Genomic DNA, 27933 nt, shown 5'->3' with positions numbered 1-27933 from the left:
ATAAAAACTAAGAAGGTTGGGTAGTGTAAATGTGAATGTTTTTGAATAAACAGTACTCAGCACGTATATTTTTTGCATGATATATGTATAACTAATAACGACGCTGACAAATGTAGGCAACATTCATCTGTTTGGTCACTGTAATTTTCATCAGCTTCGTGGTCTTAATTTGGATTGCTGTGAAATTCACAGATCGCTGTTCATTTCTAAGGTAGGGAGTCTTTTTATCTGATTTAGTTTAGATTTCTTGCAGACATGTTATAAAAACTAAGAAGGTTGGGTAGTGTAAATGTGAATGTTTTTGAATAAACAGTACTCAGCACGTATATTTTTTGCATGATATATGTATAACTAATAACGACGCTGACAAATGTAGGCAACATTCATCTGTTTGGTCACTGTAATTTTCATCAGCTTCGTGGTCTTAATTTGGATTGCTGTGAAATTCACAGATCGCTGTTCATTTCTAAGGTAGGGAGTCTTTTTATCTGATTTAGTTTAGATTTCTTGCAGACATGTTATAAAAACTAAGAAGGTTGGGTAGTGTAAATGTGAATGTTTTTGAAAATGTTTCCCGTAGTTTTCACACCTTCGTAAAGTACTCTTAGACGCTCATTACCACATAAGTTTAGGTAGGCATTTAAAACTACCCTTAACAAATCTTTCACATTCAAGATCGCCCGCAAAAGCACAGTGGTCCACCTGTGTAAGTTCGAGAACTTCATAAACTTAAACTTCATATGTATATATATATATTTATATATATATATATATATATATATATATATATATATATATATATATATATATATAAATGATCTCAAGTTGGTTAGCATCATGTTTGATCTCTAGGGTAAGGCAGATATGTCACCAAAACAGAACTAGTATTGTTTAATACAGGTGACAAACGCCTTCAGTGGAATTACGACCGGTTTCGAACATCTGGACATACAAATCAGCGTTCAAAGCCCCACGGTTAGGGTGTCCGCATACAAAGCGGGAGGCCCAGGTTCGAATCCCGGTGGAGGCTGCAAGTTTATTCACTGTTCTGGATTTTCTAACTCGCTACAATTTCAATTAAATATATATACACAACATCAGGGGTACCCCATCTCCATTTTAAACCCCGGATCCGCCTAAATGGTTTTGTTCAACAATAACTTGCCTAGCCCAGAAAATATGTCATAGGGGATCTTCGGTGCTTAACTCAGGCAGGTGGTCATTTTAGGAACCATGAAAACAAAATTTCCTACATCTGTTAATTCTTATGATGATCAGAGAGGTACAGTAACACTCTTTTACAGCAAGGTCTTCACTACCAATGAAGCTTTTTGGCATCAGTTTTTAAGCAGTGGTTTACACTGAAGAGGAAGGGCGCTGGGTTTAACTGTTATAAGAGCCTTCACATTGTGGGTTTGTCGCCGAGCATAAAAAAGTGGTTAAAAATGTTACCTTTGTATGGAAGTTATAGCGTCGAATAACTGGAACTTACACATTCACACGTTGACTTGTTATCCTTAATTTTGCATTTTTATAGCAAATGGACGTTAAAGAAGGTTTCTGCTGGCGTTGCAATAAAGCATTACGTCGGGGTCCTGTCAACTGTGATTCGTGTGGTATTGCAGAATATTGTACTAAGCAATGCAGAAAAAATGATGCAATTCGTCACAAAAGCGTTGAATGCGCAAACTGGTCTGTCAAAACTTGTGCAAGTTGTCAGAAGGTTGGCGCTAAAAGTGAGGTATGTATAAGCTTCTTTTATTTGTACAGATAGCGTGATGGATTGCTGCAGGGTGTCAGTGCCTTTATTGCAATGCTTAGATTCATGTTGTTTTGCTTTGCTTTGCTTAGGGTCAAAGATCAATGGGAGGTAACACAATGTAACAGAAGCTATTTATGGGAATTTCGTTAGTACCAACAGAGACAATATGGTCGAATACCTCAGCACATGTAGTATACCATACTCTGAACTTACATGCCTTATTAATCGATGTAAAATGCTAAAATGCTCTTTGCGTTGCTTCGTGACAAGTATTATGGATTGTTTTGATAAGATATGTATGTATATATGAATCAGTTACGGAATTAACAAAAAAATGAGCATTTTAATTTAAGCACATATGGACGTATTTGCTATTCGGTACCACTGAGGGGCCCTTAACTATATGTGGTTCGTTGTGTCATTTGTGGGGTAAACAATTCTTTCCTGTAATTATAGGGTTGTTTTACTTTGGGTACCCATAGTTTCTGAAACAGTTATCTATCCAGCAACACTAAATACGTCAACTTTCGTAAAGATTTCTTGTCGTAATGAGGGTTAAAAAATAAAATATAAAGTTGTTTATCAATGGAGAATATCCTCGAACCCACGAAATTTCATGTTGTTGTCTTGCTCACAACGCTCTTACTTGACCAAAACGAATGCAATTGATGTGGATCAAACGGTTTTAGATTATTTATTTTGTAATCTTTACAACCATATAAAAGTGCCGATTGGTTCCGTAGTTTTATCGGACTCGCCTGTCACGTCACGTCACGTGACCAAGGTCTTAGTTTTGCGTGTAGTGATTGTTTAATAACGTAAGTATTGAAAGGCATTATTAAGCGTTAGAATTGTTAGTCAAACTAATCCATATGATTCATCTCTTGTCAATTATAAAAAACATATTCCTGAAAATTTCAATTGTATGGTTATACTAACTAGGGCGACGATAATGTCGTGGAGAATACCATAATGTGCTACAATACACACACTATGAACATTTCATACGTACGTACGTACGTACGTTTAGTGCACACTTATGGAACATAGGTTAGCATTCTTACAAACGATCGTACGGCGATTTCTACGAACGAATGCGATTGGTAATTATAGCAGTTGATCCAGGCAATGAATTCCGCTCCGTTTGATTCATTTATCTTATACGGTGTTTATGTAGCCTAGCCTATCAGTACTATGCGTATATATAACATTATACTTATTTATAGTGTATTACTAGGATGGCTGTCACCATATTATAGGTTGTTGTAAATTAAGTTGAACAAGAAATGAAAAGAATTAGCAATAACCAATGGCGCATGACTGAAAATGTCGAACTGTCACGAGCAATGGATAAAAGCATAAAACACAGTGTCTGTAGAGACATGATCCTACCCCCCCCCCTTAGACCCCTCTCCCCATTACGCAAAGGGAACGTCTTTGTATGAATCAGAATCTGTGATATACATATTGCGCAGTGTTTCATGTAACAAACGTCCCAAAACATTTCCATATGCTCCGTGTAATGATGCAAATGAAATCGACTGAATTAAGTAACAAACCTCAACACTGTTAGCATATTCAGTATGGAATTAAACTTACCCAAAGACCTGACAATCATCTACTTTGAAACGTTCATATGGGAAATTTCCATTTTTGTATGAATCAGAATCTGTGATGTAGATATTGCGCAGTGTTTCATGAAACAAACGTCCCAAAACATTTCCATATGCTCCATGTAATGATGCAAATGAAACCGACTGAATTAAGTAACAAACCTCAACACTGTTAGCATATTCAGTATGGAATTAAACTTACCCAAAGACCTGACAATCATCTACTTTGAAACGTTCATATGGGAAATTTCCATTTTTGTGACATTTCGAATGGGGACTACATATCCAATGGTATCATTGCCGGGACATTATTTCCTTAGAAAGTATAATCCGACCGGACACTTTTAACTGCTACAAATAGCGTTTGCAAATAGAAATCCCGGAATGTGTGTAGCTATTCTAGTAGCAGGTGGAGGCAGTTAGCAGAAATTAGAGCGACACTTGGTTGGAAGGTTGTTATGTTGACCAATCCACTGTTATATAAGCCTTACGTATGACATGATTCAGTGTTACATCCTCTAAACGAAGCTGTAGTGTTATTCACTCTCATATTTTGTAATTACAACAACACGGAATAACGGAATAAATGGTTATGTCGTTTAAAAGTTATTAAATTTACAAATTTATTCTTTTCTTATATAGTGTTCTGGCTGTTACTCTGTTTGGTATTGCAACAAAGAATGCCAACTAAGAGATTGGACGAAACATAAACCAGTGTGTCGAAAATGGCAGACGATCGTAAAGCAAGTAGCATCCAGACCGATAACGTGTATGGGTGACTACCCATTCTATTTCAGTAATTCTTTTGCAAACGATCTCTTGAACTTACAAAGTAACGAAATGAAAGGCGGACAGAGTGTCCTAAAAAACTTTAGCATTTTGTTGCCAGCTTGTGGTGATTTGCGTCACGTGATGAAAACTGTCGAATCACTGCCAGACGATTTTAATGGTAGTCTTAAATTTGTCTTGAACGATATCGATCCTTTCTCTATGGCAAGAAATGTCCTTCTACTCTTCCTGATTACTTCCTGTCAAGCAGAGGAGGTTCCAAATATTTCTACAATATGGTTGTCATTTCAACTCCCTCGTAAAGATTATTTGCTACTTCAGGAGACTCTTTCAAAGCTGATTTAGATGAATTCTTTCCATTTGAAAATGAAGACTGGAGGAATGATTGACGTCAATGAGCAATCATATAAAGCAATGCGTGAGGTTTGGGATGAATGGAGAAGATATTCCTGCCAAATTGGGACTGAGTCAGGCGCTAAACTTTTTGAGGAGAGAAATGCCATATTTGATTCTGATCCATGGGTCAGCGAAGGTTTACGGGGTCTATTGCATGACGTGCCACAGCAACATGCATCGTCAGTTAAAAAATGGTTTGATGACGGTGTAATACTACCCGAAGCACACGCGGAGAATACGGTGACGCACTACAACCCGACGTTCACTGGCAGGGGATGGGAACCGTTACTAACTGCAGTCAGAAGGCTGCCGTCAAGTTTCGACTTTACCTACTGCATTAGATCTGATTGTCTACCTTTCCAAATGTGGGACTATTTGGATATGGTTCAATTCAAAAAGTATGACTCTATTAGTGCAATGTGTCACGTATTTAATACTCACTTAGTTGCCAAATCTCGGACAATGATTCGAGATCAACGACTTTCATTCTTCATCAGTACGGAGAACTTCTCACTCATAGGATCTGTCATCAATCGCCCTGAATACGAAGGAGGCTTTGACAGAATATTTGCTTCAAACTTAATTGACTATGACAGAATAGGAAACGTTCTTGGAGCACTAGAACCGTTCCTTAGTATGACAATTCCACATGCTGCACTTTTAACAGAAACATTTAATTGGCATGTGGGTATTGATGGTGCAGTTTGGCCAACAGACAAAACGACAAAGTAATTATGAGAGGAATGAGAGATTGTAACTTGAGCATAAGTGATATGTATGGTCGAAACTTTAGCTGTTCTTACGAGTACTATGACAACACTGCTTTCTTCATCAATTATTTGAGGGGTGACAAGCACGCTGAAGCAAAGGGTAAGGGAAAACTTCCTAAACTCTCGGATGTCAGTAATCGTCTAGGGTTGCTTATGCGCGACTTCCGAAAGGAGAGGAATCTTGTTGTCCCGTTTAACCAACGAGTGGCTGTTCGCACAGTGAATATGCTGAAGGGAGATGTCAGAACAGTGGAATGGCATCGAGCACTCAAGGAATAAGAAAGTGAACATGGGTACAGTGAAATGCATTTGATTGACTGCCGTTGGGGTAACCTGACTGTAATGAGAGAACATTGACCAAGACGGCAAGACGACCTACCTGAATCAAGTTACGTGAATCACCACACATGTTAAGAACAAATGTGTAAAATTGCGAATCAGGTTATGTAAAAAGAAGGTGTTATTGGCTCCATGAACGTAACTGTAGCAACTGATATTTCACATTCTCCATACTTTGAACTTTCTGCCATTCGTTGGAGTTCCTAAAATAGGCAAAGCAATTGTTTCACGTAGCAAAACAGGTGTGTTAGCAGGGACGGCGGAGCTCGCTTCGAATTTGGGGGGGGGGGGGGGCGAGTGAGACAACGATTTTTCAAATGTGTCCTCTTTGAAGTCAAAAGCAGTGTAGGGCACCAACTGCAGTTGGTCGAGTGAAAGGCCCGGGCGGGTGCTAAATTTCGAAAGTGTTTTGCACAAACATGTTAAGACTTTTTGAATGCTTTCTTTTCATAAAAAGCATTATTTGAAGTTTAAATTTTAACTATTATATGTCAAACGACTTTTTATCTGGCAACTGCGACCATTGTATCTTAAACATTTGACGCGTTCCTCAATATTACAACTTATTTATCATGTTTTATTTTAATCCTTTCATTACTTTAATCTTTTCTTATCTTAAAACATTGTCCTCCAGTGTTATAATATAGTTTTTTTATATTGATATCATTGATATGAATGCAAGATTTTATTGCTTAAAAATTGTTGTTGTTTGAGCTCATATTAAAGTGGCACTTTCATCTCAAATAGATAAAGTCGATTTAAAGTTCACTATTAAGCAGTTATTACCTACACAACTGTGAATTGCCTGACAGTTAGTTGTTACAGTTAACCCAAATTTGGTATGTATTCGTATTTACACGAAATAGGTAGCCGATTTATAAATGTATTGCAATGTAAGTATATCATGAGCCAAAAAGGAACATTCTGACAGTAGAAAACGTCTCTTTAACGGAATTCTAAAGAAAGGAACTCACGTTTTGAAAGTACTCGTTAAAAAACGCAAACAAATATAAAGTAACTGCTCTTAAATTACATCTTTGCTCTGGCGTCGTGGCTGCATGCTTGTATTCTACCGTGCAATACATTAAAAAACTAACAGTTTATTAGATGTTGCATTAACATAATAAATCCTGATTCAGTTTTAAGGGAGGGTTTACATTAATGTCCAAATTGGTCATAGAGCTATGTATCTACATGCAATCATAGTGCGCTGTTTACGTGCATTTGGATGTGGACATGTGGGTGAAAGTGGCTCGTATATATGAATTAGTAGTTTAGCGATATTCGTCATTCCCTTTGCAATCTAAAGATACTTTGTGTAGAGATTCCTTATTCGATAGTGTACAGGCCTACTTCAGTTATGCAATGTTAGTGACATTACGAACGGCATCAAATGTTACCGTGTTTAATTTTTAGGATAAACTAATATTCACGTTGTTTATTGTTGTTATTGCTTTGTTTAATATTAATGTAATTTGCTTTTAATATTTCGGTTTCTACCGCTTATGATGTTCTTGCATCTTTTTAAGGTCTTTTCGGGTAAATACTTATTACTTCGGGAAACTGACTATGAATTATGAACAAACGTTAAAAGAACAAAGAAGCCAGTATTTGTATCTTTGATCTGACTGGTTCGGAGCCTTTTTTGGTAAAGTTTGTTTGTTCAATGTTAATTTTTATGTTGCAATTTCTATGTTGTTGTTTTAAACCTCATACCTACGTGTAATAATAAACTGGGGGTGAAAAAAAATCAACATGGGCAATTTTGCAAAAGAATGATTTTAAACGTCTACCCTCCTCGGACCATCAGTGGCACTGTAAACTTAACTTTTAGGGCAGTTTGAATCATTGGGTGGTACCACACATTACAGAAAAAAAGATATTTTGTGGCCTTCCCATTTTGAGATGGGATCATAAAGTGATAGGCTATGTGTGTAAGTATATATGAACAAGGACGTGTGTCTTAAGTTCCTCTTTAACTCTAATTTGGTAAATGTATGCCTGGGTAATTTTCGCTAAAGCACCGCTTCTAGCTCAAGGACGGCAGGACCGATGTCCCCCCCCCCCCTCCTCAAAAACAAGAACTTCGAACATGTCTAAATATACACAATACTTTACTTGCATCCTATTAGATGCCGCATTGAAATGAATGCCTTGCTTTAATTCCCGTACATAGAAATTGACCTCTAACCATGCATCAAAAATATCTTTCCCCAACACCACAAAGTCCGTCGAAGTTCTGACTTCTTTCTTCAACATCTCCATAGTTAGTCGAGAATATGCTGAAACACCGAGATCATTCAACAGTATATGGGGACTATTCGTTACCAAACATGCCCAGACTACAGTCTTACTCATTTACCCGACCCTGCAGACTTAATACCACCCTAGTTCTAAATTTTTAGAAAATGTTATACTTTGAGATTAAACAGTTCAACCTTTGAGATTGTAATAATTTTCGGGATAAGTTGAAATATTGATATCACAGTATTGAAGGATTTATATGGTCTTTTTTATATAAAAAACAGAATATTAAAGTAAGTTTTGAAAAAGAAGTCCAAGACTTGAGATATAAACTGTCAAAATAATTTCTTTTGTATGCAAGGAGTTAACAAAAATACATCCAAATTTTGATACAAAAATTTGAAATTTCAAGCAACAATGAGTAAAGAAGCGAACTTTTAAGAGAAAGTAGATGAAATGTTGACAAGTTCTATGACTCATTTGGGTAACCATAGCATCAACAAAGAGAAAGGCGAAGATACCAAATTTGGCCAAAGGCGTCTTTCTACCCCTCCCTTCCCCAAGTGTTGATAGCTGCCTGTCTACCGATCTATCGTAGTGCTCTAGTTTGCACTTGATTTCAAAGAGGATAAAGTTCATGAAATCTTGGTCTCATAACAGCCCCCCCCCCCCAAACCTTTTACTTCAAAAGGGGCGTAGTCGTCCCTGTGACCCTATGTCCATGTGACCAATACACGCGTTTCAACTTCCCGATCGAAACCATCACGCATCATATCAATTTAGGAAATGCAACGTTAATGGTTTAGTACATATTAATTAACATAGGATGGCAAACGTCAATGCGGGTCAAAGGTGGAACAATTGGTGAACTATGTAAGAAATGTATGTCGCAAACAAGTCAGATATAAATTCAAACTAGATGGGTGTTTGTCTGGGCACAGGCTGAGTGATTACGTCATCACCTTCCCTAAATTTTGCTTTCTTCCTGTCTACGCATCCAGTCCCTAACACGGCCCATCCAATCAGCTCATTTGCCCAATTTCCCCATCCTAGTAGGTCCCAGTACGTAACTTAAAATAAATAATCATAACACAACTTATCAGTTAATTTACACCTGAATTCCCCATATGGCTTCTCCTTGCAATATATAGACTACGCCGGGCTACCATCATAATACCGTATAGCGTGCTTCAATCTCCAATAACATGTGTAACACAATGAATAAAGCAGAGCTTGTAAATTCTACACACGTAAAGCTGGTAAAGGTGTTTTCAATGCGGCACTTTTAGTGTTAAAAAGGTCGATGGGTTACACGGTTAAATATAAAGGTGTTGACCAGACTAACACAGTTATAATGAAATCTAAGCGTAGAAAGACAACAATTACCAAGATGTGAATGCGAGAGGTATCAGCCCGAACTATATCACATCGTGAGACGTTTCATGTAAGTAGGTTGATTTGCACTAAAACTGACACTTTGTAACTTATTTATTGGCTATGTAGTGCTTTGAGCATGTCACAGTCAATAAATATCCTCAAATTGTGAACAAATGCAAACTTAATGCTGTATTGTTGGTGTACATGGGTGTGTTGAATATCATGCATGGGTTAGCAATAACCTGGAACCATTTTGGTCCATATATATATATATATATATATATATATATATATATATATATATATATATATATATATATATATATATATATATATATATATATATATATATATATATATATATATGTATATATATATATATATATGTGTATATATATATATATATATATATATATATATACATACATATCTTTGTTTATTTACTATATATCTGTCATACCACTTGTTACAAATTCATGTTTCATTTCCGGCTTGGCTTGCCTATAAAAAGGGGTAATTATGTTATTTGTCAGATGCAAAGCACCAGGGGTGCAATCTAATCATTCATAACACTTGGGTGATACGCCCTCATTGACAATTATACATAGCCAGTTTTTACGCATTCACACACCAGTAGATTTACTGTGTTCGAGTGGTATGGACTTTGGTCTGTACACAAGATCCGGGGTTCGATTCCTACCATCGCTTTATATGTCCCAGAAGGACGAAACCGGTTGTGAAGCGGAATATTTCTGGTGATTTTATTTATCGCTATTTATCTGTCATACCACTTGCTACATATTTATTTAAATATATATATATACAGGCGCGTATCCGGGGGGGCGTTGGGGGAGCGCGTCCCCCGGGTAAGGAAAAGAGGAGAGAAAAAAAGAAAAGAAGAAAGGGAAAAGGAGGGGGGAAAAAAGAAAAGGGGGAGAGGAAGGAAGGCAAAAGAAAAAGAAAAAAAGAGAAAAAGGAGAAAAGGGAGGAGTAGAAGATAGCCAAGACCTCGGGAAGAGAAAGAGGAACAGTCATAGTTAAAGCGCTGATCCCTACTATATACACAGGGTAGCCAGTGACAGATCAAGGATTACGGAGGGGGTGTGCGCCTCACCCTACCCCTTACACCGACAACTCCATTTTTGACGTTTCCGTTTTTCCTCTCTCACTAATGTATCTATATAAATACTATATATGGTCTATCATAACGCGTGTGTGTGTATGGACGCCTTAAACTAAACAATTGTACAATTGTGCTATATGGAACCAACTGTGGCTGGTCTTGAACTCGACCGAGTCGTCGGGGAACATGACGCATTTCGGGAAGGGGCGACCGCCCCTCCCCCCCCCCCGAGCAAATTTTCTTTATGACATCGCTAGTAATTTCAAAATAGACAATGCTTAGATGCAACTTACAAGGCCTGGGAAGTGTCATTTCCAGCGATCTGGGAGGCATTTTCGGCAAAAAAAAATTATTGCACGCTTCGCGCCAACTCATGGTGGCACTTCGCTTAGATAGTTTGCCTACAGGCTTCGCCCCTCCCTTGGCAATTACTCCCTACACGCCTTTTCGAATTTGTAAAGCAAAAAGCAGATATAACATCATATCAGTGAGCATTGAAATGCATGTTCCACGATGAACAGCCAAAAAACTGTCTATGTGTGTAGTCAAAGGCGTAGGAGCCCAATTGGATTTGGGGGCTGTCATGACCTGCCCGAAAAAAAGCCAAAATTTTTCGCGCGCGTCCAACATATCGATGCCAATATCATATAAGCAAGCATCGGTCATTACATCGCATGCCATCGTTTACCGTACGGTCCGTGAAAGTTGCACAGTATACCGCCGGATGCTAATGTAAACAACGAAATGTAGATGGGGAAAAAGCATACAGATCCATTTATGTCAAAACTCTATTTTACAGTAGTAATATCGGCCAAGCTTAGAACTTTATTTAATAACCAAGGAGATCAATTTTAAACTATTCATTGCTATTTATTTTTCTTTCAGTAGGTGCCAGAAAAAAAATGGGGAAAATTTGGTCGCGGGGGGGGGGGGGGGCTGCAGCCCCCGCCTCCTACGGGACCTACGCCTATGTGTGTATAGTGTTCGGTTTCGATATACCTGATATCGGAAATATCTGCTATTTTTCATTTCCTTCAACGCAGTTTTATAATAGCCATTATAAGAGGTTTTAATATTTCTACACCAATAAATTAACTGTGTCTGAATTTTCGACAATTTCCTCACCAACATTCTTCATCATACTTTCCTCTACTCGTGCAATTTTGACCTGTCTGTTAGGGGTCCAAGGAGGTTTTTCTATATTGGTTGTCCATAGATTGAATTTTGTGCAACATTATGGGTATGTTCTGAAGTGATTTTATTCACAAGAAATGTGAATTTTCAAATTTTCAACAAATAATGGGCTTAAAACCTTCAAAAGTGGGGCTGTCGGATATTGTGGGCCGTGACGTAGAATCACCTACAAAAGCAATGATCCATAGGACATGCAATGAGGTCGAACATGATGTGTGACTGGTGACAATCTTCAAAAAGGTTATGGATGGAAAAAAACTTTTAGGAAATACTGCGGTTCTCAGGCAAAAGTGTACATCTGGTTGGTCATTTTCAAGCCCGAGAAGTGCCATTTCCGGTGATCTGGGGGGTATCAAAACCAGAAATTTTCTTGTACGCTCCGCGCCAACCGATGGTGGCGCTCCGCTTAGATAGTAATTCGCGCCCCCCGGATTAGAAAATCCTGGATACGCGCCTGATATATATATATATATATATATATATATATATATATATATATATATATATATATATATATATATATATATATATATATATATCTATAACCTGGGTTATTATTGCGGATACTTAGTTTGTGGTTATTGAACCGATGCCTGAACTTGGTTTCGCCAATATAGGTGACCTGGGGGCACTTGCAACTATAAAGGAGGGAGATGACATTGGCTGAGTCGCAACCAAATCTACCAGGTCCAATGAAAATGCACCTTACTCAAAATGACAAAATAATTGTTTACCAAATGTCATCAATTAAGCAATTTGCAGTAAAATTATTCAATGAGCACTTGATAAAGTTCAACAGTCTAACATTTCGCAACAAACTGATTTTTTTCTCTTACATCGGAATGTTTACATTTCATCATTTTGTTGCAAAATGATGGACTGCAGCAAAATTGCACAGAGGATCTTAACAATTTGATGGCACCTTAACGTTTCCATACATCCTGATGATTCGGTGTGATATTTCTCATTCTAGTATTTTGGTTGACGTGTATGAGAATAGCCACACTGTACAGTAGCAGTTCCTGATGTATAAAGTGTAAAACGTTGCAATTTACGTCACTCCATGTAATGTACGTACCAGAACATTCCTTGTACTATATACACTCAGTTAAGTATTGCACGAACCGACGATAAGTACTTCGGTGCCTACAACATATATTGTTCAATTAGGGAGCTTGTCTTGCAGCTCCCTGCATGAATTACCGTACTCGGTGGATTGCGCAATTATAACAGAAATCCCCGTTCTATATTTACTATAAGATTTATGACTACAACATGTATTGTTCAATTAGGGAGCTTGTCTTGCAGCTCCCTGCATAAATTACTGTACTCGGTGGATTGCGCAATTATAACAGAAATCCCCGTTCTAAATATATACTATAAGATTTTGACGTGTTCCTCGATCCCTGCACCCACCTAACGCAAACAGCATTCAACACGTATATGCTGTGCATGATATATGGATATCGAATAACTTGCTCATTTCTGAGGCTCTCTTTCATCTGTTTGGTCACTGTAACTGTCATCAGCTTCGTGGTCTTTATTTGCACTGCTGCCAAATTTACCAGATCGCTGTTAATTTCTAAGGTAGGGAGTCTTTTTCTTTTCTTTTCTTAAGTAGTTAAGATTTCTTAACATGTTAAAAGTTCGATCACCATTTCTCTCATCCATACGATGTTATTCTAAGAAGGGTGGGTAGTGTACATATGAATTGTTCTGAACATGTTTACTGCAGTTTTCACACATTCGTAAAGTACCCTTGGACGCACATTACGACATAGGTTTAGCTAGGCTTTAAAATTTAACCTTCAACACTTAATCGCAGAGAACCTTTCACATGTAAAGTTCGCTTACAAAAGCACAGATTTCCACCTGTGTAAGTTTGAGGACTTTATAAATGTTAGGTTGTGAATGTTCAACTGTGACATATGCAAATCCCACGCATGCCCGGATTTAGGGGTGTGGGTATAGACCCTCCCCCTCCCCATCCCGTCCCCTTGCTTCATCACCATAATATGTGTATATATATATATATATATATATATATATATATATATATATATAAAATTGTCAAGTTGCTTAGCATCATGTTTGATCTCTAGAGTAAAGAAAACAGAACTAGTATTGTTCGAAATAGGTGATAAACGCATACAGTGGATTAACAACCTTCCTTACTGGTTTTGAACTTCTGGACATACAATCAGTGTCAATATCCTAGTGGTTAGGGTGTCCGTATATAAAGCGGGAGTCTCATTTTCGATTCCCGGTCGAGGCTGGAAGTTTATTCCCTGTTCTGGATTTTCTTACTCACTACATTTTCAATATATATATATATATATATATATATATATATATATATATATATATATATATATTATATATATATATATATATATATATATATATATATATATATATATATATATATATATATATATATATATATATATATATATACAATATCAGGGGTTCCTCATCTCCATTTTAAACCCCGGATCCGTCCAAATGGATTTGTTCAACAATAACCTGCCTAGCCCAGAACATAAGTCAGAGAGGGTCTTCGGTGCTCACATCGGTCAGGTGGTCATTTTAAGGAGCCATGAAAACAAAATTTCCTGCATCTGTTGATTCTTATAATGATCAGAGAGGTAACACATTTTTACAGCAAATTGCTTCGTCTTTTAAATTATTTAAATAATACAATACGAAGCAATATCATAAAGTAGAACAAAATTGATATTTGAAGAAAAATTAGGATAACTAGGTTGGAGACCAAAAATTAAAGAAAGGTATATGATCGCTGGACAGCCTAGGTACTATTCGAGGGCACAAAGCAGTAAATATGTTTCGGTAATACCCTGTAAATTTCACATGAGGGGACAACTAACCCGTGTGACACCTAGACGGGGTCTCCACTACCAATGGAGCTATTGGCATCAGTTTTTAAGCAGTGGTTTACACTGAAGAGGAAGGGCGCTGTGATGATCTGTTATAAGAGTCTTCACATTTTGGGTTTGTACTCGAGCATAAAGAAGGGGTTGAAAATGCTACCTTTGTGTGGAAGGTATAGCGTCAAATAACAAAATTACACATTCACACGTTGACTTGTTATCCTTAATTTTGCATTATTATAGCAAATGGACGTTAAAGAAGGTTTCTGCTGGCGTTGCAATAAAGCATTACGTCGGGGTCCTGTCAACTGCGTTTCGTGTGGTATTGCAGAATATTGTACTAACCAATGCAGAAAAAATGATGCAACTCGTCACAAATGCGTTGAATGCGCAAACTGGTCTGTCAAAACTTGTGCAAGTTGTCAGAAGGTTGGCGCTAAAAGTGAGGTATGTATAAGCTTCTTTTATTTGTACAGATAGCGTGATGGATTGCTGCAGGGTGTCAGTGCCTTTATTGCAATGCTTAGATTCATGTTGTTTTGCTTTGCTTAGGGTCAAAGATCAATGGGAGATAACACAACGTAACAGAAGCTATTTATGGGAATTTCGTTAGTACCAACAGAGACAATATGGTCGAATACCTCAGCCCATGCAGTAACCCATACTGTGAACTAACATATCTTATAAATTGAATATGTAAAATGCTAAAAAAGTCTTTGAGTGCTTCGTGACAAGTATTATGGATTTATTTGATAAGATATGTATGTATGATCAGTTAGGAAATTAATATAAAACTGAGCATTCTAATTTAGCACATATGGAAACGTTGTCGTATTTGCTATTCGGTACCACTGAGGGGTCCTTAACTACGTGGTTCGTTGTGTCATTTGCAGGGTAACCAACTCTTTTATGCTATAATAGCGTTGTTTTACTTTGGGGTACCCAGTTTCTGTAAATTGAAACAGTTATCTATCCAGCAACACTAAATACATCAACTTTCGTAAAGATTTCTTGTCGTAATCGGGATTAAAAAAGAAAATATAAAGTCGTTTATCAATTGAGAATATCCTTGAACCCACAAAATATCATATTGTTTTCCATAAACAACGCTTTTACTTGACCAAACGAATGCAATTGATGTGGATCGAACGGTTTTTAAATTAGATATTTTGTAATCTTTACAACCAAATATAAGTGCCGATTGGTTCCGTAGTTTTATCGGACTTGCCTGTCTTTTGCTACGAAAGTCAAATGACAGATAGCTATGTATTATTGGCATGCAACCAATCTCACGTGACCAAGGTCTAAGTTTTGCGTGTAGAGATTGTTTAATGACATAAGTATTGGAAAGCTTTATTAAGCGTTAGAATTGTTTTCAGTCAAACTAATCCAACTCTTGTAAACTACAACAACAACAAATATTTCTGCATGTGAACATTTCAATTGTATGGTTATGCTGACTAGGGCGACGGTTATGTCGTGGAAAATACCATAATGTGCTACAATACACACACTATGAACATTAGTACGTACGTACGTACGTGTAGTGCGCACTTTATCGAACGTAGGTTCACATTCTTACATACGATCGTACGGCGATTTCGACGAACGAATGCGATTGGTATGGGGTTAAAGGTTAAACAGTAGTTCCAATCACTGAAAATATAAAGAAGGTCTCTGCAGGACACGGTTAGTGACCTACTGTTCCAAAACATTTGGTATAGAAAGGTAGCAGTTGGTCCAGACAATGAATTACGCTTCGTTTGATTCATTTATCTTATATGGTGTTAATGTAACCTAGCCTATCAGTAATATGCGTATATATATATATATATATAACATTAGACTTATTAATAGTGTATTACTAGTATGGTGGTCACAATATTGTAGGTTGTTGTCAATTAAGTGGAACACGAAATGAAAAGAATTAGCAATAACCAAGTGCGCATGACCGTAAATGTCGAACTGTCACGAGCAATGGATATAAGCAAAAAACACATTGTCTGTAGAAACACGATCTCATTTTTTTCGCGCTAAGATCATATGAGCCTTGCGTATGACATGATTCAGTGTTACATCCTCTAAAAGGAGCTGTAGTGTTTCTCGATCATATTTTTTAATTGCAACAACACGGAAATAACGGAATAAATGGTTATTTCTTTTACAAGTTATTAAAATTTATTAAATTGACAAATTTATTCTTTTCTTATATAGTGTTCTGGCTGTTACTCTGTTTGGTATTGCAACATTGAATGCCAACGAGGAAATTGGACGAAACATAAACCAGTGTGTCGAAAATGGCAGGCGATCGTTAAACAAGTAGCATCCAAACCGATAACGATTATGGGTGACTACCCATTCTATTTCAGTAATTCTTTTGCAAACGATCTCTTGAACTTACAAAGTAACGAAATGAAAGGCGAACATGGTGTCCTAAAAAACTTTAGCATTTTGTTGCCAGCTTGTGGTGATTTGCGTCACGTGATGAAAACTGTCCAATCACTGCCAGGTGATTTTAATGGTAGTCTAAACTTTGTCTTGAACGATATCGATCCTTTCCCCATGGCACGAAATGTCCTTCTACTGTTTCTGATTAGTTCCTGTGAAGCAGAGGAGGTTTCAAATGTTTCTACGATATGGTTGTCATTTCAACTCCCTCGTAAAGATTATTTGCTACTTCAGGAGACTCTTTCAAAGCTGATTAAAATGAATTCTTTACATTTGAAAATGAAGACTGGAGGAATGATTGACGTCAATGAGCAATCATATAAAGCAATGCGTGAGGTTTGGGACGGATGGAGAAGATATTCCTGCCAAATTGGGACTGAGTCAGGCGCTAAACTTTTTGAGGAGAGAAAGGCCATATTTGATTCTGATCCAATGGTCAGCGTCGGTTTACGGGGTCTATTGCATGACGTGCCACAGCAACATGCCTCGTCAGTTAAAAAGTGGTTTGATGATGGTGTAATACTACCCGAAGCACACGCGGAGAATACGGTGACGCACTACAACCCGACGTTCACTGGTAGGGGATGGGAACCGTTACTAACTGCAGTCAGAAGGCTGCCGTCAAGTTTCGACTTTACCTACTGCATTAGATCTGATTGTCTTCCTTTTCAAATGTGGGACTATTTGGATATGATTCAATTCAAAAAGTATGACTCTATCAGTGCAATGTGTCACGTATTTAATACTCACATAGTTGCCAAATCTCGGACAATGATTCGAGATCAACGACTTTCATTCTTCATCAGTACAACTGACTTCTCACTCATAGGATCTGTCATCAATCGCCCTGAATATGAAGGAGGCTTTGACAGAATCTTTGCTTCAAATTTAATTGACTATGTCAGAGTAGGAAACGTTCTGGAAGCACTAGAACCGTTCCTTAGTATGACAAACCCACATGCTGCCCTTTTTACAGAAACATTTAATTGGTATGGGGGTATTGATGGTGCAGTTTGGCCAACAGACAAAACGACAGAACAACAAGTAATTATGAGAGGAATAAGAGATTGCAACTTAAGCATAAGTGATATGTATGGTCGAAACTTTAGCTGTTTTCACGAGTACTATAACAACACTGCGTTCTTCATCAATTATTTGAGGGGTGACAAGCACGCTGAAGCAAAGGGTAAGGGAAAACTTCCTAAACTCTCGGATGTCAGTAATCGTCGAGGGTTGCTTATGCGCGACTTCCGAAAGGGGAGGAATCTTGTTGTCCCGTTTAACCAACGAGTGGCTGTTCGCACAGTGAATATGCTGAAGGGAGATGTCAGAACACTAGAATGGCATCGAGTTCCCAAGGAATAAGAAAGGAAACATGGGTTCAGTGAAATGTAATTGATTGACTGCTGATTGGGAGTCTGTCATATAGTTAACCTGACTGTAATGAGAGAACATTAACCAGACGGCAAGAGTTCATCATTTGGTGCAAGCTGTCCAAGTATGGTCTATCTGAATCAGATTACGTGAATCACCACACATGTTAAGAACAAAATGTGTAAATGAGAATCAGGTTCTGTAAAAAGAAGGTGTTATCGGCTCCATGAACGTAACTGTAGCAAGCAACTGATTTTCCAAATTCTTCATACTTTGAACTTCCTGCCATTTGTTGGAGTTCCTAAACTAGGCGAAGCAGTTTATCTTCAAATTTGATCAACGTATTATAGTCATTTAAAATACTCAGTGCTTTTCATTTGTTAAATTCAGTCCATTTAATCGGATGAGTTCTCGACGCCATGCTAGCAATTGTCTTACGTAACAAAACTCGTGTGTTAGCAGGGACGGCGGAGCTCGTTTTGAATTTGGGAAGGGGCGAGTGAGACAACGATTTCTCAAAATGTGTTCCTTTTGAAGTCAAAAGCAAAGTAGGGCACCAACTGCAGTGGGTCGAGTGAAAGGCCCAGGTGATTGCTAAATTTCGAAAGTGTTTTGCCCAAACTTGTGAAGACTTTTAATGATTTCTTTTCATAAAAAAAAGACATTATTTGGAAGTTTGAATTTAGACTATTTTATGTCAAACGTTCCACTTTATTCTTAATAATATATCATTTTCGACTTTTTATCTTACAACTGCGACCATTATATCTTAAACATTTGACGCGTTCCTCAATATTACAACTTATTTATCATTTTTAATTTTACTCTTTCATTACTTTAATCTTTTCTTATCATAAAACATTGTCCTCCAGTGTAATAATATAGTTTTTATATTGATATCAATGATATGAATGCAAATTTTTATTGCTTAAAAATTGTTGTTTTTTGAGCTCATATTAAAGTGACAGTGTTCACCTTTATCTCAAATAGACAAAGTCGATATATAGTTGACTATTAAACAGTTATTACTAACAAACCTGTGAATTGAAAAAAAAAACTGCTCTTAAATTAAATCTTAACTCGGGCATCGTGGCTGCTTGTTTTCTACAATAAAAAACTAACAGTATATTGGATGATACATTAACATACTAAATCTTGATTCAGTTTGATGGGAGGGTTTACATTCAAATTGGTCATAGAGCTAATTATCTACATTCAATCATAGTGCGCTGTTTATGTGCATTTGGTTGTTGACAAGTGGGTTTAATGAAAGTGGCGCGTATATATGAAGTAGTAGTTTAGCGATATTCGTCATTCCCTTTGCAATCTAAAGATACTTGGTGTAGAGATTAATGTTAGTGACATTACGAACGACATCAAACTTTACCGTGTTTACTTTGTAGGATAAACTTATTCACGTTGTTCATTGCTGTTATTGCTATGTTTAATATTAATGTAATTTGCTTTTAATATTTCAGTTTCTACCGCTGATGATGTTCTTGCACCTTTTTTATTTCTTTTCGGGGAAATACTTATTATTTCGGGAAACTGACTATTAAATATAAACAAACGTTATAAGAGCAAAGAAGCAAGTATTTGCATCTTTGATCTGACTGGTTCGGAGCCTTTTATGGAAAAGTTTGTTTGTTCAATGTTAATTTGTATGTTGCAGTTTCTATGTTGCTGTTTAATCTATTACCTACGTGTAATAATAATAAACTGTGGGCGAAACAAATTTCACTATGGGCAATTTTTGCAAAAGAATGATTTTAAACGTCTACTCTTCGCGCCACAACAGTGGAACTGGGAACTTAACTTTTTAGGGCAGTTTGAATCTTTGGATGGTACAATACATTAAAGAAAAATGTTTTTTGTGGCCTTTCCATTTTGAGACGGGATCATAAAGTGATAGGCTAGGTGTGTAAGTATATATAAACAAGGACGTGTGCCTTAAGTTCCTCTTTAACTCTTATTTGGTGTCATAAATGCTCCCACCTGGAACATTGGGTTGAGAATGTCCAATTCACACACAAAAGAAATGGAGATGAACACCAATAATAGGGTAAAAGCTACATATCTAATTTATTGAAAATCTCTACATAATAATCTGACAAGAGTATAAGAAAATACTGCTTCTCTCCTCCCTAGCTGCAGTCCACCCTCTCCTAAAGTTAATTACCCTCTCCCTCTCACCTTCTTTCTTCCCCCAATATCTCCTCCCCAACAGGTCTGGACTTGTTAATTCCAAAAAATAAACCAAAGTAAAACAATGGTGTCCTTTGTGACCATGTGACACACCATGGTCTAAACAAGGATGATGTAATAGACCCATGTCAAAGGTCACTGGGTTGTTACTATGGGCAGTTGTTAATCCTCTGCCCACCAAGGAGAAAACTATGGATGCCTTTAGGTGATACATCCTTACACCCCATACTTCAAGAGAAAAGCTGTGTCTTTTCACAGAACAATAATACACAAGTTAGGATAATTTCCATTAAAATAAAAAGGGAAATCTTTAAAGCAAATGACAACATTCTTTTAATTAAAAGAGTACATGTTTAATTAATGTATAAAATACATGAGATATCCTTCCCATAAACTAGGCCTAAGAGGCAGACAGACAGTTATAAGCAAAACAATGCGGAAATGATAATCAACATATAAATGAACTACACTCCATAATGGACACCATGACAGTTACCCATTAACAATGATAAAAACGACTATAACTGAGTCTACTTCTAGTGTTTATGAACTATAAGTACTACGATACATAACATGAAAACTCACTTTAAAACATCTTAGACAAAGCATCGGCATTAGAGTTATCTGTGCCCTTCTTATGTTGTATGGTAAAGTTATATTCTTACAAAACTATTGACCATCGAGTAAGTCTTTTGTTATGCACTTTCATTTGGTCAAGCCAAACTAACGGTTTATGATCAGTCTGGATCAAAACTTTTCTGCCAAACAAATAAACATACAATTTCTGCACCGCCCATACAATTGCTAGGCACTCTTTTTCTATAGTGGAATACACTTCTTCCGAACGAGATAACTTCCGGCTTATGTAAATAATAGGATGCTCCGATCCATCTTCCCCTATTTGGCTAAGTACACTCCCAATGCCTCTTTCGGAAGCATCACATTGAAGAATAAAATCCTTCTCGAAATCTGGACTTTTCAATACAGGTTTGCAAGTGATCAGTTTCTTTAATGACAAAAATGCCTGCTCACATCCCTCTGTCCATTCAATAACAGTAGGCTTACTTTTCTTTGTAAGGTCTGTAAGGGGACTGGCAATTTGAGCAAAATCCGGTATAAGTTTTCGATAATACCCGGTTAATCCAAGAAACGATCTTACATCTGTCTTAGTTAGAGGGGTAGGCCAGTTAATAATAGCTTCCACCTTACACTCTTCTGGTCTTACTTCTCCACTACCAATTACATAACCTAGATAAGGAACTGTAGGTTCACCTATCCTACACTTATCAGGCTTTACTGCCAATCCTGATTTCACCAATCTATGAAACACTGCCTCCAAATGACACAAGTGCTCTTCCCATGTCTTACTGAATATAACTATGTCATCAATATAGGCCTTAGCAAATTCCTCACATCCTTGCAAAACATTATCCACAAGACGTTGGAAAGTTGCAGGTGCGTTACGCATTCCAAAAGGCATGACTAGGTATTCAAAAAGACCAAAGGGAGTAATAAACGCTGACTTTTCCCTGGCTGCTTGAGATAAGGGTACTTGATAGTAACCCTTCGTCAAATCAAGAGTAGAAATAAACGGTGATCCACTTACGTCATCGATGATGTCATCGACACGTGGTATGGGATATGCGTCAAACTTGGTCACTTGATTAAGTTTTCGGTAGTCTGTACATATCCTAATTGAACCATCCTTCTTTGGAACTGAAACAATGGGCGACGCCCATGGACTAGACGATGGTTTGATTATTCCTGCCTCTAACATTTGCTCTAGTTGTGAGTTAATTTCGGCTCTTTAGCCTGGGGCAAGCGGTATGCCTTTTGTGTAAAAGGCACTTCATTAGTTACATAAACATCATGCTCAGTACTTTGAGTTCTACCTGGTACATCAGACAGTATGTCATCAAACCTCTGTAGAAGTTTTGCGACATTATTCGTTTCTCCTCTGTTAACCTCTCTGAAATATTTACACTTTGCCAATCTTGGGTTCTGATTGGTTGATACCCTATCTCTGAATTACCATCACTATTAGAGTCACTTTCTAATACCTGAGCATATAAACAATGCCGTTCTACCCACGGACGAAGCATATTCACATGAAATATTCTGAACTGCTTTCTCTTTGTACCTGTGTCTATTTCATAATCAGTATCACTTATTTTATTAGTGATAGGGTAGGGTCCTTGCCATTCTGCTTTTAGTTTCCCAGATGCTGTGGGCAGAAACACTAGAACTTGTTGCCCAACCCCATAACATCTACTCCTAGCAGTTCTATCATACCACTCTTTCTGTTGGCCTTCAGCAGCAGCAAGATTTTCTTGAACCATTGCTGTGAGCTCTCTCATACGATTTCGCATATCTAGCACATACTCTAAGATATTCTCGTTACGACACTGACCCTCTGGATTACATATCTCTTCTTTCAATACATCCAGAGGTCCCTTTACTTTTCTACCATAAAGTAACTCAAACGGACTAAATCCTGTGCTGCTATGGGGCACTTCCCTATAAGCAAATAAAAGATAGGGGATATAACGATCCCAACTTTCCGGTTGTTGAGTAACAAATGCCCGTAACATTGATTTTAATGTACCATTAAACCTCTCAACGAGACCATTGGTTTGAGGATGGTACGGACTGGACTTCAAATGGTCTATTTCTATCAAGTTACAAACTTCTTTCATTAACTTTGAAGTGAAGTTCGTTCCCTGATCCGAAACTATCTCCTCAGGAATACCAACACGGGAGAATAATTTCACTAGTTCCTCAGCAATTGTCTCCGCTTCCTGATTTGGAATGGGAATTGCTTCTGGGTAACGGGTAGCATAGTCCACTACGACTAAAACATAACGATTACCCTTCTTAGTTCGAGGTATGGGCCCTGCCAGATCCATGCCAATCCTTTTAAATGGTACCTGTATAATGGGTAAGGGGTTTAATGGGGCCTTTGTCACATCCCTACGCCCTGCTGTTTTTTGGCAGTTAGCACAACTTTGGCAGTATTTTCAAACATCGCCAAAAATGCCTGGCCAATAAAAATGATTGAGGATTCGATCTCTTGTTTTCTTGCTACCTAAATGTCCTCCCATGGGAACATCATGAGCAAGTCTCAAAATAGAATCCCTATGCTTACGAGGAACTACCAGCTGATGGTATTCTTGGCTACCAGTGGATTTCTTTGACTGCCACTTCCTCATTAATAAGCTATCTTTCAAATAAAAGCATACACGGTGCTTGTCAATGTCAGGATATGGTACGACCCTCTCATACAAGCTTTTGAAATTCTGTTCATTTCTTTGAATAAGTTTTACATTTTCAGGATCATTAATTAATTTGGAACCAGAAGGGTCATTTCCATCAACTACATCCTGAATCTTATTACTTATTTCTCCCTTTTCCACATCATGAGGTTCATCAATCGGTTTACTCTTAACCCCTGTCAAGATAACCTCCTCTATATCTGCCTTAACCTCAGATTCTAACTCTTTTTGTTTACTGCGAGTAACTACAAATACACCTAGTGGTTCATCAAACAACTCATTCCCTAACAGGACATCTTTCTGTAGGTTCCTTGAAACACCAACATTGACCCATTTGGTCAAATACTGACACTTCAGAAAAACTCTAGCAATAGGAAAATCAATCGGTTCATTTTCTACATCAAGAAGAGTAATAGACTTACCCTTAACATAATACTTTGGGTCCACTAGTCTACAATTCACAAGTGTATGGTCACATCCTGTGTCTCGCAACATAACCACTTCTCTACCATTTATCAATCCCTCACACTCATAGCGATTAATTGCCTTATTACACAACAATGCTTGTTTCTTGTTATAACCGCTCCATTGACTGCTATTGTCCTTGTTGACTCTTTGAGGGCATTGATACGCAAGGTGAGCTGTATTACCACATATGAAACAGGCTCGGTTAGCGTTCCCCTTAACACTTGAATTAATCTTAATATTAGGTGCACTCTGTTTCACAACAGGCTGTTGGTTTGATTTTGAAGCATTTTGGTTAAATCTATATCTACTCTGAGATGGACCACTGTGCTTAATTTCTCTCACAGATACATACTCATCTGCAAGTTTTGTTAGTTCTGTCAATCCCTTTGGCTGTTTCTCCCTTAACCAAATACCCAACTCTTTAGGAATTTGTTCCAAAGCTTGCTCTATCAGAATTAATTCCTGGAAATCAGGGGATTCCCCGGACTTAACGCCTGCTGTATCAAGCCATCTCTCAAGAAAGCTTTTCAGCCTGACACCCCACTCTTCATAGGATTCGTTATTCTCCTTTGTAGAATTCCGAAATTTCTGCCTATAGGTTTCAGCGTTAAGCTGATATCTTGCCAATATGGCACGCTTTAGTTCACTATAACTATTTAAGCTTTCTACAGGTAAAGAGGTATATGCCTCTCTAGCCTTCCCAGTTAAACGAGGCGCAATGTGACAAGCCCACGAATCCTCTTGTATGTCATGTGCAATCATGAGGTGTTCAAATGCCCTCAAATAAACATCCACATCATCCCGGTCACTTAGACGCGGTATATCTAATTTAAAGGGGGTGTCTCTTATCGGTGTCCCGCCCTCTAAAGCTGATATACGCGCATTCAGCTCTCTGCGCTGATCTTGAATTAATTTCAATAACTCTAATTGAATTAAATCACTCGGAGCTGCATTAGCACCGGCAATTTCATGAGGGCCTCTTAGCAGATCCTGCATGAAATTGTTTGATTGGGTGGGGCCCTGATCCTCACCAACCCCTAAGGACGTGAAAGCATCCTCAAGATTCGAATCGGGTACCCCCTCATTAGCTTGCGATCTCGTAAACGGACCATTGCCGCTACCAGAATTACCTCTACTGGCCATCTTAAAATATGAAAATGAAATACAGTGTAATTAATATATACTCTTAAGTCTACTGCCTAATGTCTGCCTCATACACTTTAAGGGAAGGATACTCACTCTTCCGCTTATATGATGAGCCTCTCAGTCTCAGTCTTCCAGTACACCGAGTCTGCCAGACACTTCCAATTCCACAGATTAACCCTCAGCTAGGTTGCTATCGACTACCAGCCACACCAGAAAGGAGCCTCACTCCGGTATCAAGAAAGCCATAGCTTATACACCCTGCACAATTGTCCTCGACATCACGCTGGCCATACACCCGTACGAAACACGCAATCAGGACCAAACTTCCAAGGACTACCAATAATCCACGTACAACATAACGCTAGACAAATATTATTTTCTTGAACGAACATGTTCAGATGTACGAGTACGTCATAAGCATGACATAATATGAACTCCCCTTCACCGTTGTGATCAAGTTCATAGTTCACAAAACGAAAGTCTCACAGACTGTACAACAAAAGTTAACACCGTTGTGATCACGTTCATAGTTCACAAAACGAAAGTCTCACAGACTGTGCAACAAAAGTTAACACCAGTCATTTAAAAGAAAATTATGACCGTGTAATGATCGAAGATTTGGTGATCTATCCATGTGTGCAGTATGTTACTGATCTCCACTGTTCCATTATATTAACTTGCACCAGAATTCGACGCTGAAGGTGCCGTTCGGCTTTACCAGTTACACTTAACAATAAGGTTTCTGGCTGTAAATCCCATCGCTGCCACCATGTCATAAATGCTCCCACCTGGAACATTGGGTTGAGAATGTCCAATTCACACACAAAAGAAATGGAGATGAACACCAATAATAGGGTAAAAGCTACATATCTAATTTATTGAAAATCTCTACATAATAATCTGACAAGAGTATAAGAAAATACTGCTTCTCTCCTCCCTAGCTGCAGTCCACCCTCTCCTAAAGTTAATTACCCTCTCCCTCTCACCTTCTTTCTTCCCCCAATATCTCCTCCTCAACAGGTCTGGACTTGTTCATTCCAAAAATAAACCAAAGTAAAACAATGGTGTCCTTTGTGACCATGTGACACACCATGGTCTAAACAAGGATGATGTAATAGACCCATGTCAAAGGTCACTGGGTTGTTACTATGGGCAGTTGTTAATCCTCTGCCCACCAAGGAGAAAACTATGGATGCCTTTAGGTGATACATCCTTACATTTGGTAAATGTATGCCTGGGTAACCGTAGCATCAACAGAAAGCAAGGCGAAGATACCAAACTTGGCCAAAGGCGTCTTTCTACTCCCTCCCTTCCCAAAGTGTTGATAGCCTGTCTACCGCTCTATCGTAGTGCTCTAGTTTGCACTTGATTTCAAAGAGGATAAAGTTCGTGAAATCTTGGTTTCATCCCACCTCCACCCCACCCTTTAACTTCAAAAGGAGCGTAGTCGTCCCTGTGACCCTATGTCCTTGTGACCAATACACGCGTTTCAACTTCCCGATCGAAACCATCACGCCTCATATCAATTTAGGAAATGCCACGTTAATGGTTTATTACATATTAATTAACATAGGATGGCAAACGTCAATGCAGGTCAAAGGTGGAACAATTGGTGAACTATGTAAGAAATGTATGTCGCAAACAAGTCAGATGTAAATTCAAACTAGATGGGTGTTTGCCTGGGCACAGGCTGAGTGATGACGTCATCCCCTTCCCTACATTTTGCTTTCTTCCTGTCTACGCCACTACCGTGGTGATCTAGATTATGTGAGCGCGCAGCAGTCTAGTGTGAAACTATTCGGTTCATAAATATATTTATTACGTATATGTGTTTAATGTCAGCATATCAAATTCATTATTAGCCGGGATATCAGGGCCCAATGTTTTAACTAAGAATATTGAGGAAATGTGAGTATAGGTTCATACCATGGTCCTTTTTAACATACTTAGTAGGCATGGCCGCAGCGCCTCCAGTCCCTTACACGGCCCATCCACTCAGCTCATTTGCCCAACTTCCCCATCCCAGTAGGTCCCAGTACATAGCAATTAAAACAAATAATCATAACACAACTTATCAGTTCATTTACACCTGAATTCCCCATATGGCATATATAGACTACGGCTACCATGTCATAACACCGTATAGCGTGCTTCAATCTCCAATTACCCGTTTAACACAATGAAGCAGAGTTTGTAAAGTCTGCACACGTTAAGGTGTTTTTCAATGCGGCACTTGTCAACCATTTTAGGGTCGAAAAGGTCGTTTGGTTACACGGTAACATTTTTTTTAAAGGTGTTGGTCGGACTAACAAAATTATAATGAAAACTATGCGTAGGAAGACAACAATGAAGTGTTACCAAGATATAAATGCGAGAGGTATCAGCCTGCACTATATCATATCGTGAGACGTTTCATGTAGGTAGATTGATTTACACTAGAGCTGACACTTTGTCACTTATTTATTGGCTAAGTAGTGCTTTTTAAGACGTTTGATTCTAAGGAACGACTGTCCAGCTGCTGT

At 38.0% G+C, this 27933-nt stretch overlaps 2 protein-coding genes across 2 annotated transcripts; both read left to right on the top strand.

The window, feature by feature from the left end:
• Positions 1 to 998: 998 nt before the first annotated feature.
• Positions 999 to 7574, top strand: LOC139973864 (uncharacterized). The gene is made up of 3 exons (XM_071980746.1): positions 999 to 1741; positions 4018 to 4499; positions 5264 to 7574. Exons 1-3 carry the CDS (start codon positions 1541 to 1543, stop codon positions 5607 to 5609), a joined length of 1029 nt encoding a protein of 342 aa, XP_071836847.1. The 5' UTR covers positions 999 to 1540; the 3' UTR covers positions 5610 to 7574.
• A 5451-nt stretch (positions 7575 to 13025) lies between these two features.
• Positions 13026 to 20070, top strand: LOC139973462 (uncharacterized). The gene is made up of 3 exons (XM_071980159.1): positions 13026 to 13194; positions 14742 to 14945; positions 16713 to 20070. The coding sequence occupies exons 1-3, from the start codon at positions 13051 to 13053 to the stop codon at positions 18309 to 18311; spliced, it is 1947 nt and encodes a 648-aa protein (XP_071836260.1). The 5' UTR covers positions 13026 to 13050; the 3' UTR covers positions 18312 to 20070.
• Positions 20071 to 27933: the final 7863 nt, after the last annotated feature.

Source organism: Apostichopus japonicus, chromosome 9 (genome assembly GCF_037975245.1).
Source record: "Apostichopus japonicus isolate 1M-3 chromosome 9, ASM3797524v1, whole genome shotgun sequence".
NCBI lineage: Eukaryota > Metazoa > Echinodermata > Holothuroidea > Aspidochirotida > Stichopodidae > Apostichopus > Apostichopus japonicus.
Note: the sequence above shows the minus strand (reverse complement) of the source record. Positions and strands in the feature narration are given on the sequence as shown.